The 14,906-nt window shown below is 37.0% G+C and overlaps 1 protein-coding gene across 3 annotated transcripts in view; it reads left to right on the top strand.

The window, feature by feature from the left end:
• The window catches only part of MOB1B (MOB kinase activator 1B), a 54,662-nt gene extending 44,150 nt beyond the window's left edge, over positions 1 to 10,512 (top strand). For all 3 annotated transcript variants that reach the window (XM_082726326.1, XM_082726327.1, XM_082726325.1), the window contains exons 5-6: positions 1,921 to 2,084; positions 4,706 to 10,512. In XM_082726326.1, coding sequence (XP_082582452.1) covers positions 1,921 to 2,084; positions 4,706 to 4,783 — 242 coding nt within the window. In that variant the 3' untranslated portion in view covers positions 4,784 to 10,512. The remainder of the gene's footprint in view (positions 1 to 1,920; positions 2,085 to 4,705) is intronic.
• Positions 10,513 to 14,906: the final 4,394 nt, after the last annotated feature.

Genomic DNA, 14,906 nt, shown 5'->3' with positions numbered 1-14,906 from the left:
ATCTAGGTAATTCATATGATTTTACCCTCTCAAACTTCTTGTTTTTCTAAAAAACGTTATGTTTTCTGGGAAAAAAAAAAGAATTTGTTCTTCTATCAGACAACTTTTTGACTGTATTTTATGCTTTTAGAGTTTGGAAGAAGGGTGTGGTGGAGGAGTCAGCAATATAAATAGTTACTGTTATGGATTGTTTTTAAACACATTTATTGAATGTTTTAAAGGCTTTGGAGCCTTTGTAATAAAAGATCTGTTTTTTAGGACTGCATCACTTACATACATCATAATCATTTTGGTTAAGTGCTATCACCTTATCTTTTATCTCCCATAATATATTTTATAAATTTCTATTTTGACTGAATTTCAGCCTTTTAGAAAATTTGCAGGAGTTGTGCAAAGAATCCCTGTATATCCTTCTTCCAGAATTTTTTTCTTCTTCCAGACTTTTTAGTGGCTAATGTTTTACCACACTTGTCGTCTTTCTCCTCCCCCAACATCATGTTTTCTTTTTCCTGAACTGTTTGAAAGTAAGTTATATGAATGATGCCCCTTTATCAAAATGTGCTTCAATATACATTTTCTTAGAAAATCAGTGTAACTATCAAAATCAGGAATTTAACAATGATAGAATACTGTTGTTTAATTTACAGATCTTCAGATTTTTCAAATGTTCTCAGTAATATCCTTTATAGTAAAACAAAATCTTTGACATTTGTTTTCATTTACTTGTCATGTTTCTGTAGCTTTCTTTAGTATGTAGTACGTGTACTTTAGTATGTAGTACGTGTCTTTTTTGGTCCTTCGTGACATTGATCTTTTCGAAGAGTATAAGGATACTAATTTATATAGTGTTCCTTCATTTTGGTTTGTCTTCTGTTTCTTTGTGATCTAAACACACACACACACACACACACACACACACACACACACACACGAATGTATTTAAGACTTTTTTTTATAAGTCATCTCTACACCTGACAGGGGACTTTGAACTATAACCCTGACCAAGATTAGGAGTTGCATCAAGGAGCCAGGTGCCCGGTGACCTATAATATTTTTTAAATGAGTGGTAGGCAATGTGATAACACCAAATCCAGAAGTATTAGTACTTGGCTTGTGTTTTACCAATTTGAGTCATTTAGCCAGTTTAACAAAGGACATGGAATTTTTTTTTTCTAGTCTTGTATTTGTTTAGTGCTGTAAAAGTGCTCTTATTTGTAAAACAGTGAGCCTCGTTAAGAGGGACCGTAGCTAATTTCAGAATAAATGTAGAGCTGGAAGTGTAATGAAATAATTTCCATAGAGAAAATATAAAAGAAATATATTGCTAGCATTGTACGCAGAACTGAACAGGGTTAATCCACTGTGTTCAGCAGAGATTTGTATTGAGACTTGATGTTGAGAAATCTGAGGATATGAGTGTGAGTTTTAGATTCACCACCACCTTAGGTATAAATTTATTTCATTTCAGTAAAGTTGTAGGTGAATAAGAGGCTTAAGGGGCTTGCTTATGTCTAGGTTCTTATTCCATAGAAGTTTTAAAGTTTATTTTCATTCATGATGTGTTGAAACCTTCTGAAAAGTACAGTGGATATTTTTTTTTAAAAGATTTTATTTATTTATTTGACACAGAGAGGGAGATCACAAGTAGGCAGGCAGAGAGAGAGGAGGAAGCAGGCTCCCTGCTGAGCAGAGAGCCCGATGCAGGACTCGATCCCAGGACCCTGAGATCATAACCTGAGCCGAAGGCAGAGGCTTAACCCACTGAGCCACCCAGGTGCCCCTGCAATGGATATTATTAGTGATTTACAAGTACTTCTTTTCAGCTTTGTCTTATTAATTTATGTTGCCATTTGTTGACAAACTCATATTGCTTTGTTCTTGTTTCTTGTTAATAGAGGGTGTTGTTTATCTATTTATTAGGTGTCCCGTTTCCGAAGAATTTCATGTCTGTGGCAAAAACTATACTCAAACGCCTCTTTAGGGTTTATGCTCACATTTATCATCAGCATTTTGACCCTGTAATCCAGCTTCAGGAGGAAGCGCATCTCAATACATCTTTCAAGCACTTTATATTTTTTGTCCAGGTAAGTTGAATTAGGAGGTCTTTTTTTCTCAGTAAAGCCAGTTATCTGCAGAGTTCTGAGGTGGATCCTGCATCCATATGGTTAGGATAAAATTTGCATTCTCTCTCTTGTCTTTTATCCATACCATGATGATAAGGCCTTTTGTTTCTGAATTCCATTCATCTCCAAGTTGGTGGCATGCAAGTCTCATAAAATAGATCTGAGGGGTCTTTGCTTCATTTAACAGGCCATATGAGGACTGAGTTAGGAACCTGACTAGTTTAGAAGGTCTATAGATGAACTTGATACCTTTAGCATATTAGCATTCCTTCTAATCATCTGAACCCTCAATTTCTGCCTACCCTAGATTTTTTAAAAGTCATATTCTATCCTGGAAGTGGACTTTGCGTATAATACCTTTTTTTTTTCTCCTTTCTGAAAACATATTCTGAGTAGCTTTTAAGTTAGGTACTACTCATTATATCCACAGAGTTGCTATTCCAGAGGTCCCTTAGTCATTTTTTCTGGCTCTGGTTCACCTCCTCCTCCTTTTCCCTTTAGTTCTCAGAGGTGTAGACTAGGAGAAGTTGGGTGATTGCATCCTGCTGTATAATAATTAGGAAGGAGTGAAAAAGAGGTGGGAAATGGTTAAGCTGACCAGCTCTTTTTTGGTGGAAATTGAGAGGGTCGATGATATAGGCAGAAGTCCAAGTCTTGAATCGGTGTATCTTTTTTTTACATATCTATGGGCATATGCTTATAAATGCCCTCTCCTCACCCTCTCTCCACTAAAGAAAAATGGGTCTATTTTTCCCTGCATACTTAACCTCTTATACTGAACACACACATTTTGTATCTTTTTTTTTTTTTAAAGACTTTATTTATTTATTTGACAGAGATCACAAGTAGACAGAGAGGCAGGCAGAGAGAGAGAGAGAGGGAAGCAGGCTCCCTGCTGAGCAGAGAACCTGATGCGGGACTCGATCCCGGGACCCTGAGATCATGACCGGAGCCAAAGGCAGAGGCTCCAACCCACTGAGCCACCCAGGTGCCCCACACATTTTGTATCTTAATTTCACCTGTATAAACACATTTTAGGAGATCTTAACTTGCCAAAACTATTGCTCTGAGCAGTTACTTTACCATGGAATACCATTTGTAGACACCCATAGAAACAAAGAAAATGTTATCTCAAAGTTGTCTTCTGTGCTTTGGCTTAGGCAGAACATGATTGCCAGTGTTCAGGTTTTAGTGATGTAGAGGATATTCTTCCACCAGCGGGTTAGTTTTATCTTACTGTATGATCTTATCATATTTTTTTTAGGACTTTTATTTATTTATTTGAAAGAGGGACAGAGCATGAGTAGTGGGAGAGGGAGAGCAGAGGCAGACTCCCTACGGAGTGTAGATTCCGTCACGTCACAGGGCTTGATCCCAGAACCCTGAGATCACAACCTGAGCTGAAGTCAGATGCCCACCCAACTGAACCATCCAGGCACCCCTGTTTGATCTTATCTGAAAGTACAATGTTATCTCTCAGCTCTTAGCAAATAGTAGTATTTGCTAGTATTTATTGATAAATAAAGCATTTACCACATCCGAGCCTTTTTATATCTCAAGACACTGTGACCATCTTAAAGGTAAGTCCATTAGTTACACAGTCACTTCTTGACTGAGCAAGAGGGGCCTCTGCCCTGGGCCATACTATTTAGAGAATCCTATTTTTACCCTTCTCTAGCTGTACTCCCCACAGGGCAAAGAACTTATCTGCTAGATTCCACTGGTTTGTGCTAAGGTACCTGACACTTCAGAATTTCCTTTCCACATGGTCCCATTTTTAGTTCCAGTGCCTGTATGGACCTTATCCTTGGGCCCATTCTTTCAAGGGAAGGTCATATCTCTGATATGTGTACCTCTAGATCTAGGGGGTAGTCAGATGGCAGCAGTTTATGAGGGTATGTGGTCTGTTAACTCTTTTTACTCTTCTTAAAATCCTGAAATTGCCTGAGATGCTAGATTTTTTGGTTCCCCACCAGGTTAACTATATTTGAATGACACTCAGGGTATTCCCTTTTAACAAGAAGCAACACTCACAGGGAGCCTGGGTGGCGCAATCGTTAAGCGTAGTTGGGCGTCTGCCTTCAGCTAAGGTCCTGATCCCAGGGACCTGGGATCAAGCCCCCATATGGGGCTCCCTGCTCCATGGGAGGCCTCCTTCTCCTCCACCACTCCCCCTGCTTGTGTTCCCTCTCTTGCTGTGTTTCTCTCTGTCAAATGGATAAGTAAATCTTAAAACAAACAAACAAAAAAAGCATTCCCACTTACTGAGTTATCACTTTATGCCAGGGATTACATGAAGTGGTTAGCACACAGGATCACATTTAGTTCCCACAGTAATTTTATGAGGTAGGGGGATTTACTCAAAGGTTATTATAGACATGTACAACATAATATCCGAAGTGCTTAAATGATTTGTTTACGGAGAACATAGCTAGGGAAGAGAAAAACTTTTTTTTTTTTTAAAGATTAGACTTTTATTGATCTTGAAAGCTAATTTCCAAAAAGTGTTAATAGAAATCTGCTTTGGAATGAGATGTAAATAATATATCTTCACTATTTTTTCCTGTCTTTGACATGTGTAGGAATTCAACCTTATCGATAGAAGAGAACTTGCACCACTCCAAGAACTGATTGAAAAACTCACCTCAAAGGACAGATAAAAGGATGAAGAGCTGTGCAAGTTGTTACTCAGATGAAGTGTGTTGAGTGTATATGGATTTTGTGGTGTTTTATTTTTATCTCAGTCATTTTTGTCCTAGGTTTGGGGGGCTTGTTTGGGTTTGATTTTCTTTATTCTGAATAAATGAAACCATACTCTGTTGCTAGAGGAAGCCAAGAACCATTCTCTATATATTTGATAGGGGTAAATTTTGTCTTAGTGGCTGGCATACGGTTTTTGTTTTTTTACTTGGTTTGATTACTTGCAGACTTTTTGATAATACTGTGTGTTGAAAGAAAATGCTTACTTGATTAGATTGCTGATGGATGGGGTTCTGTGTTGTGTAAATTGTGGCCAGTTTTTGAAGTCCCCAAGAGACTTAAGTTTTTAAGTGCCTTGGCAGGCTCACTTCTGAGGTGCAAAGCACAGACATAGAACTGAACAGGGCTTGAAATATTAGGAATACTACCCAGGGCACTTACTGATGCATGTTTTAAAACATCTGTGATAAAAGCCATAGTTTACCTAAATTGGTGATCTCCAGCTTTTACTACATTGAAGAAACACAATTTGTAAAGCTGTGCATGTAGAACATAAAAAAGTAGTATTATTTGTTGATATTGGTGGTAATTCTGTTCAACAAATGTTTAAAGTTCTACAAGCAGGTCTTTTTCCATCTGTTGGTATCTGTGATATTAAAACTTGAGGATGTTGAAGTGTAATACCTATTGTATTTTAGCTTCTTTCCACGTGTTAACTGCACTGTAGGTGTAAAATTTCAGGTTATTATTAGGTTTGCCATCTTCAGAGGTGATGCTGAACTGTGAGGTTTTCTTAGCAATTGCCAAATGAGCCATAAGTCTACAGAATTCCCTTCTGTTTTGAAGAGGAGGGGATGGATAGGAGTGTGTGCTTGGTTGGGAGAGTTCATTTGTATGGGGAGCTATAGATGGGGTAAGTATGCTGAGTCAAGTTCAAAAGGTCTTGTCTTAAAATCCTTGAATAGAGTGGCATGAAGATTTTAATCAATTTCTTGTAAACAAAGTCTTAGAGACTTCCTTTTACGAATCAACTTCCATGAGAAGTTAAAAATAAATTATTAATTTTAGGTGTAGACATTAATCACGAAATTTAAGGACCGTTTGGAGGAATTGATCACCCTCCAGCATTTCCATTCAGTGAATGGAGCTGGTGTTCGCCTGTCATTTTAAAATGATATAGTATCTTCTTTGCTTATGATAGGCCCAATGTGAAGCATTCTGACTTCTGATTTTTCCACTGTGAAAGGAAATCTTTTTTTTTGCAGTGATATCAAACAATGAAAGTGCTAATTTGGTAGTATTAACTTTTACATTTTATTTGTTATGACTTTCTAGTGAATTCTTCCCATGAGTAAAAAGTTCAGAAACTTAGTTTTAAAAATAATTTTAGCATTTTTTACTTCAGTTTTATTCTCAAAAAGTATGTTTTTCAGGCTTCCAGTTTTAATTTTGTAATTTCTAGTAAATTTCATTCCTTCAGTTACCTCTCTATAGTCTTCCCTCAGTTTGAAATACATACCTTTTTCCTTGTAGAATAGAAATCTTGTTCTGAAATTATATATACTAAAAATGGTCAGTAGGAAAGAATCTAAAATGAAATCACTTTGTTTTTGCCATTAACAAGGAGAGCAGTGATACAATTTAATGCCATTGCAATTATGATAATTAGGAACTGCCTTTTTCTCCATTTCATTTCTAACAATCATTCTCCAAGTACCAATAGTAGAAGTAACAGGAAATCCTGGCAGAGGCAAATATATTGGACACTTATTGGTAATGTTTCTTCACAGATTGCAGTGAGAACAAGCTGACTTCCTTAAAACAAATCTTTTATTACCCAGATAGGTAGTATCAGCCACTATGGTTGATTCAAAAATAAACTTTAGTGTCAAATAATTTTGGGTCCTGTTTATTTATGAAAACAAAGCACATGATTTTTCAAGTAGTCTTCCATACTGCATTTGACTTTATATCAACCCAGTAACAGAGGGGTTGCAATAGCCATGTGTAGAGAATAGTGAAAAATTGTTCTTGCTCTTTTTAAGCCTTACACACTAGTTCACTGTAAAAATGGAAAAATGTTTCTGTAAATTAATGTTTAGTAGTAGGCCCTATTTCTACTGTATGTAGATAGGAGTTGTCACTGTGTCAGAATCTCAGGTGCCTGCTTCTGAGTATTCCTTTCAACAGAGGTATTATTAGGAAGTAAGGAGATGTGTAAGTGTATATATGGTAACAAAGTAGAGAAGTTCTCCCAGGGAGAGGCCTGGAATTGTACATGGTATTACATGACTGTAGGTAAGGAACACTCACCGGAGCATGTGAGAAATAACTGATTGAACAGAACGTTGCTTTGATTAGTTCCCATGAGCATTTAGATGCCCCTTACAGAATAAGGATTAAATCTTGGTTTTACAGCAGAGTTTGCTTATGGATGTGTCTTAGATTCTTTCCAGATCTCTTAACTTAATTTATAAATAAGCAAGATAATGGTTTTCCCCCTTGTTCTTTATACAGAGATATAAAGCAAAAGTTGGTTTTCTCAACCACTTAATTAAAGCTTCAAATATAAAATAGTAAGTTAACGGAGAATTATTGTCACAATGCTTTGGTAAATGTTGAAATGAAGCAAGTTTTAGGAATGATTTTAAATGATGGAGTGATGGTGGTGGAGAGAAATTAATAACAAAGAGTGAAAATCTTTCACTAAGCAGTAGATGGTGCTGCTGGATTTCATTTGCTGACTTGATTATTTTATTTCCCATAAAAACCATGACATTAGACTGCATTAAAACAGTAGCATGTGTTAGTTTAGCTGGTAGAGGCTTTGGTGGTCAGTTTACTTTAAATTGAAAGATTTTAGATTGCTCTTTCTACTTTTGTCATTTGCAAATTCTAAAGGGTCAGCATAAAATGTATTGGGTGGGAGAAGACAGGTTTAGTGTATAATAGATCTCAGACTGAGTTACTGCCTGGTTATCAGGAACGATAGAACACTACAATCTCTTATCTTCAGGAAATACAGATGATGTGGATACTTATATTTTACATGTAATCACCAAACTCCGTTTTATGTATTAGCATTTTCCTTGCTTACGGGAAAATAGCAAAATGACATTTGTTTTATACCTTGTGTACACCCTCTCTGAGAGAGGTTTTGATAACCACTGAAATGGTAAAATATGTGAGATACAGTTATTAAGTTGTAGGACTTTCTTTTAAAATAAGTATGTCATACCTTAAATATCCTAATGAGAGTTGATCTTCAGAGTGGTTCCTGGGGGAGCACTATTCTTTCCAGCCATGTTTTGAAGGTTTCATGTTTTTAGAACACTTAGTGATACCTGAGAATTGGTTTATGACTATGCAAGAAAATTCATCATTTTAGTTGCACTGAAAACTTTTGGCAGCTTGATGTGACCTATCTCAGTCACCAAACTAACTTTACTTTGCTGTCTTTTTAGAACTAAACTATTAGGGAAGTTCAAAAGACTACCACAGGTTCTGAATTTGTAGAAGAAAATGTTTTGAAGCATTGGTAGCATCATTTAATAAAGGAGTAGTGCCTGATGTCACTACTTTGAAGTAGACAGTATCATTTGGATGTATAGGTTTTATTTAATTTTTAAAAATTTAGTTTAATTACCTTACAGCTAAATATAATTAAAAAATCAAAGTCTATCTCTTGTTTTCTAATTTTATTTCTTTCCCTGATAGCTTTTGTATTTTATCTCAACTACTGTAGGATATTTTTGGTTGAAGGGATAGTAAGAAAAAAATGGATCCAATATTTAAGATAGAAGTAGCTTAAAGTAAAAACAGCCTTTACTTTTAAAACATATTTTCACTCAAATGAACAGTAAGAATTTAAAGACTGCAGATCATTGTACAAAGAAATTGAAATAAATTTTATATAATAATTATGCTGAGTTTTATGCCTGCATATCACAGATAAAATATTTAAAATTGTATAATCATTTCATATATCATTTATAACTTTAAAATTTTCAGTGTCTTTTTAAAAGATGTGGGACTTGTAATTTGTACTTTGTAATTTGAAAATGTGACTGTATACCAAGGAGAAAACTGATTTTGCAACTTAATCTGCAATACTAAAGAATAGACCCAATTTTTACAAATAGTATGCTGGGTCAGCACTTGAAGAACCACTCCTAAAATAACTTAAATATTGGAGTTTTGTCATAATATTAACATTCATCCATAGGAATTACTCTTTTTTTTGTATTGGTTTAATGTTGTATGAAATTAATATTTATAGGTAAAGATATGTCAAGATTTCATGGAAAAGTTTAATTTTAAGATACAACAATTCTGAAAACAATTTGAATTTTTAAGATGTTCCTAATGAGTTAGTCATAGAGAATAATTTATTTTAAAGGTATGATACTGTGTTCCATGTCTTCCATTTATAGCTGGACTGGTACTTAAATTTTGACAAAAGAGAGAAAATACAGATTAAAATACTGAATAATCTCAGTTTTTCAAGTATGATGCAAATTCTTTTGGGGCATGTAATGCTGTGCAATAGAAAATTTTAGATTATAATTCTCAAAGCTACTGAAATCACTGGCCTTTTTTCACTCTGTTTGTCATCTCCTTTTCCTTAAGCTATTGACTTACCACCTCCTGACCCCCCGTTGCACTAAGAAAACAAGACAGATAGGTTTATTGTTCAGGTCCTCCTTGTTACTGATTGTGAAGTACTTTCTGTCAGTACATTGGCAGAAGTGTAGGAAGGTGCAACTTATGTAAGTATTTTTGGGTTGTTTTTGGTTGACAGCTTCATTTAAATTATGTCACTGAACCAGAGATTATTAGTGATATAAAATTTTTGTTAATATTTAATTTTTCTTCTGTGTTATTAAATTCTTATGTTGGTGTTTTGCACATGTTTTCATTTTTATTTTGTTCTGAAATACTTGTGCAAATTGTAAAATAGATTAGCACATTTTCATGTTAAGAACATGTTTCTCCTTAAATTGTTCTACAGAAATAATTATTTTTAGGGGAAATAGTTTTTTACAGCCACTAGATTGTATTTGTTATTTTTGTACATGCATAACTAAGGTGATAAGGACCCTAATCCTGTGGAGAACACTTAACGTTTGTTCTGTTTGAAATTTTCCTATACATTATTACTGAAAATTATGAAGGAACTGTCATGAAATCTAGTTGAGAGAGAATACAGTAAACATGACAAGACTTAAAAGTTGAGTAGAGATCATTTCTGAGGACAAAAGCTGAATATTGCCAGTACCAAAAAATGGAAACACAGTGGCAGCATTCACACTGTGTAAATATTGCAGAGAATACAAAAGACAGGCATCCTGCTCTCATGGAGATACACAGTTTTTCTCTATTTTAAGTAGCTGGATGGGGAAAAATGGTCTAAAATATGAAATGCAACATGAACACTATATTGAAAACTGTGCCAAGATTACTCAAATTCTAGTTATTAATCATCAAAGTTTAATTGCTCCATCATTTTATTTTAAAAGGGGATACTGAATGTCAGAAAATCTGTAATATGTTTGAGAGATGTAAATAACGTATATAGACTTGTATGTGATGGGATGGGAAATATTTAAATTCTAGGGTTTTTTTTTTTTAAAGGAAGAAACTGAATGTTTATTTAAAAAATTAATAAATAGTTATGTTTGGCCATGAATCCTGACTTGGCATTACTGATTATTTACTGTAGATGTTCCCACATTACACACATTACTAGAGAAATATTGAAAGTATGGAATATGTTGGACATATGAGATTTGTTAGGCATTATTTTAAAGATTTATTTATTTTAGAGAGAGAAGAGCACACAAATATGTGCATGTGAGTTGGAAGACAGGCAGAGAGAATCTTGAAGCAGACTCCCTGCTGAACTTGGAGCCTGACGTGGAGCTGCATCCCACAACCTGTGAGATCATGACTTGAGTGAAACCAAGAGCTGGTCACTTAACCACCTCAGCCACCCAGGTGTCCGTTAGGCCTTATTTTTAATAAGGTTCACAACAACCCCAGAGCTTTCTATCTCATTGACTTACATACTAGAAAACTGAAACCCAGGAATTGTATAAGTCACTGATGAGGACCAAGATATAAAAACCCAAATAGGCTTGACCTTGAAGCTAGTGCTTTTGTTTGTTTTCTTTAAATATTCTGCTGCCATGAGAATGGTTAGCAACATAATGTTGGCCTTTCTATCAAGCTTTTACCTATTATTTTATTTTCGTTATAGACCAATAAGGAATATTAATAAACAGTTTTGGAGGATCTTCATTTTGCCCTGATACCTAAATTCCAGAAGGAATTGTGTGTGTTAGAGTATTCTCAGAGTCATTATTTAGAGATATTTATGTTTAGAGGCATTTTGTGTTTGGACCATCAAGTCACCACAGTTGCCCAGTGTCACTAATTGATATTTATAGAAAAGATAGGAGTGGAAGAAATACTAGTCCAAACTGATAAGATTTGTGCCTGTAACTTTAATGAAAATACCTTGTTATTTTGCACGTATAGTATCTACAAAGCATCCATTGTGTATAAAGAAATAAACACCCATGTAAAAATTAACTATATTTTCATAATTAAGTTCACTTGCCTCTACTGTACTAAATTTAAATAGTTAATTCTTCACTATATAATACTATTTGGAATGATGCATTTTGGTATCAAGTTCTAAATATTCCTTTAAGTAACCATGTTTAATAAATGTTAAACTCCTGTGTTAAGTAGCCTATTGAGTACAGTGTCACATTTTCTTGATGACCTAGCATGCAGCATAATATATTTTCCTTTGATAAGGAGCTGTATGGGATCCATGGCTCCCTGTTCATGTCCTTCTAGCAAGTTATGCTGTTGCACTTCAGACTTGCTAGAAGTACCCTGACTCCCCGCTCTTGCTTTTATGATGGCTTCTGCATTCGTATGTTTCTCAGCAATAATGACGGTTGCAAGGAGTAATTTATAACCAAGCTTATTAAGTCAATAAATACCATTTTACAGAAGTTGTTAGATTGCTGTATACAAATGCATGGGCTGTAATCACTACTTATCAACGTTCAGGGACTCCCCCCCCCACCCTTTGTTCTCATTTTCTGAGTTGCTTTAGAGTTTTCTTAACCTATATGTCAAGATCCTGTCTTTTTTTTTTTTTTTTTTTTAAGATTTTATTTATTTATTTGACAGACAGAGATCACAAACAGGCAGGGCAGGGAGGCAGGCAGAGAGGAAGGGAAGCAGGCTCCCTGCTGAGCAGAGAGCCCGATTCAGGGCTAGATCCCAGGACCCTGAGACCATGACCTGAGCCTAAGGCAGAGGCTTAACCCACTGAGCCACACAGGTGCCCCAAGATCCTGCTTTAGTTATACCAGCATTCCCACAGAAGAAAAGGAATTCCCAAATTGAAGGAGTTGTAAAATTTCTGGCAAAGAAGGGTGAAAATGGTAGCATGGTCACAACTGACTGGGTGTTCCAACAACCTTTCTTTTATCTGCAATTCAAGAATCTGAAAAGCTTGCAAGACTGCAAGTATTTTCTTGAATTTGGTGCAAACTTAACCCAATCTGGAGTAAACCTGTTTTCAATCCCACTTAATGTGAAATCTGTGTTTCACTGCAAATTATCTGTATATTTAGTTTAACACCTGCAGGAGGGTGAGGGATGGTTACATACATATGTACTACACGACTGGATGTTTCTAAAATCCCAAAATTTTTGCATTCTGAAACATCTGGCTACAAGGGTTTCAGATAAGGAGTTGTAGATAAAAATGAAGGAGTTTTTTGTTTGTTTGTTTGTTTTTTTATTATTTATTTTAGAGAAAGCCGTGTGAGTAGAGGGAGGAACAGAGGGGAAAGAATCTCAAGCAGACTCTGACCCAAGCCCAGAGCTCAGTGCAGGGCTTGATATCACAGCTCTGAGATCAGGGCCCTGAGATCACGACCTGAGCTGAAACTATGAGTTTGGTGCTTAACTGACTGAATCACCCAGGCACCCACAAAATCAAGGATATTTTTTAAAAGCGCTTTTCTCTTACCTCTTTCTTGTATTATCCAAAGATAATTTAGGAAAATAGTCAATTATGCTGAATCTGATGCCAAGAAAGCTAGGTTTCCCTCTTTCCCCCATCTACTTCATGTTTTTAAGGAACACTTAAGCTTTGGAGAACTCAAGTTTTCACAGCCCAGAATCTGGCGGAGCTGGAATCTGAACCTAGTCTTTGATTTTCCACTGCTTAAACCTCTCAATCTCGGCATTATACTACTTTTCTTCTGTGGAAATCACACTTGGGTATTACTATTTCTCAACTCTAAACATCTTTATCAGATCTATATGGAATTTCTTTTCTTCTACTTTCCTCTTGTTTGAAGGTCTCCCTCACCCTGCCTAACTCTAAGTACAGCCAGTATCTTTACCATTTCAAGGGTTTTCTAAGCTTGGCTGTGGAATATAACACTCCATGGATTCTGGGGCTTCCTTGCCATCCCTGATGACAAGTGTTGAGGCTTTTTCATTTCAGCGGTCCTGCTGCTAATCACTAGGGGGATAAATGAATGTAATAAACATAATAACATCAAAATAATTATAGGGATGTTAACAAAGAATGATTTTTGCTGTTTTTATTCTAGAGTTCCCCATGAATTCACATTTTAATTTGTGCCTTCTATTTCTTAGAACGGACTCACTGTTTACACCCCTTCTGACTCTACCATTAAGACACATTTCATGTCTTGGTATTTGAAAGGTAAAAACAGAGTAACAGGGCGTTTGGTTTCTATAGACTATTTAACCCAGGAACTTCTAGACGGGGTAGTGAGTTTAGCAGATGTTACCAAGATTAAAAATGAATTCTGGGTGTTTCTACACTGCATCTGTTCCCAGCTAGATGAGTCTTTTAGCAGAGTTCATGGCACATAGGTTTGCATTCAAAAATTAGCATTTGTTAACTATGTGCCAGGTGTAGGGCATGCAAAATTAAGCTGTCTATAGCCATGCGTACAGAACCCTATCAACCAGCGTGGTAACTTCTACATAGCATTGTAGGGGCAGAAAACTTTCTTCTACCCTTCTAAGTTCTTTGCCTGGTCTAATAATCGTATTGACACAAGACAAATTCATAGGAAACCAAATTTCATTATGTGTGTATATATATAGGAGCTACATACAAAGTAATGACCAAAGTAGGTCATTTAATCTTTTAGACAATTAATTAGTGAGAATTGACAAGACAAATGGGGTTTGGATTTGGGGTAATAAATTGGTGAAGTAGCAAGGTTTGTTAATAGGCCTTCTGGCCCTGAATTCCCCATCTGGTGATGAGGCCTTATCTCCTGGTACAGGGAGGATACCTTTCACACAGATTCATCTCCTGCTTTCAGTGGGGACAAAGGAGGGGCAGAGTGTCCTTGTCCTTTATTTTGAAACAATGTCATAGTGCATATTTTGGGGTGGCATATTCTCTTTCAACATAAATGGGACTCGGAGAGTGGTCTGACCTCAGGAAAAGCTCGCTGTGGAGTGGCGTCTGACTGCATACATTCCTGAGTCCGATCCACTCACTGCTTTTGAGATTTCGAACGAGTAGCTTCCCAGTGCCTGTTTCCTCACTGAGAAATCGGGCTCATGAATTAACTGCGAGTTAATTTAAGTACAGCTCTCGAAACCGTGCCTGGCACGCATCCACAGTGCCCTACATCTCCTTAGGGCTGGGGTGCCCGGCGGCCCTGTAGCACGACGCTCGTCCTCCCGCTGACGACACAGGGAAGCCGTGTGATCCCTGCACCGCACACTGCTTCCCAGCCAGCTGCGTTCCAGACGCTCTAGGTCCACAGGCCGCACTGGGAAGGCCAGTTCTTCAGAGCGGAGGCCGGCGCACTCACGGCGATGAAGGCGGTGGCACCCTGCCCTCGCTCAGCCTCTACCTTCGGCGCTCACCCCCGGTCCCACAGGTCTCCGGAGCCTCCACCCCGACTCCGGGAAAAGGCGCGCTATTGCGCGCGCCGCCCCGCCCCGTGCCCCCGCGTGACCCGACGTGCCGGGCGCGCACGCAGGGGCCCCGCC

Source organism: Mustela nivalis (assembly GCF_964662115.1).
Source record: "Mustela nivalis genome assembly, chromosome: 4".
Taxonomy (NCBI): Eukaryota; Metazoa; Chordata; class Mammalia; order Carnivora; family Mustelidae; genus Mustela; species Mustela nivalis.
The sequence above is the reverse complement of the archived record's forward strand: the minus strand, read 5'-3'. Positions and strand labels throughout refer to the sequence as shown.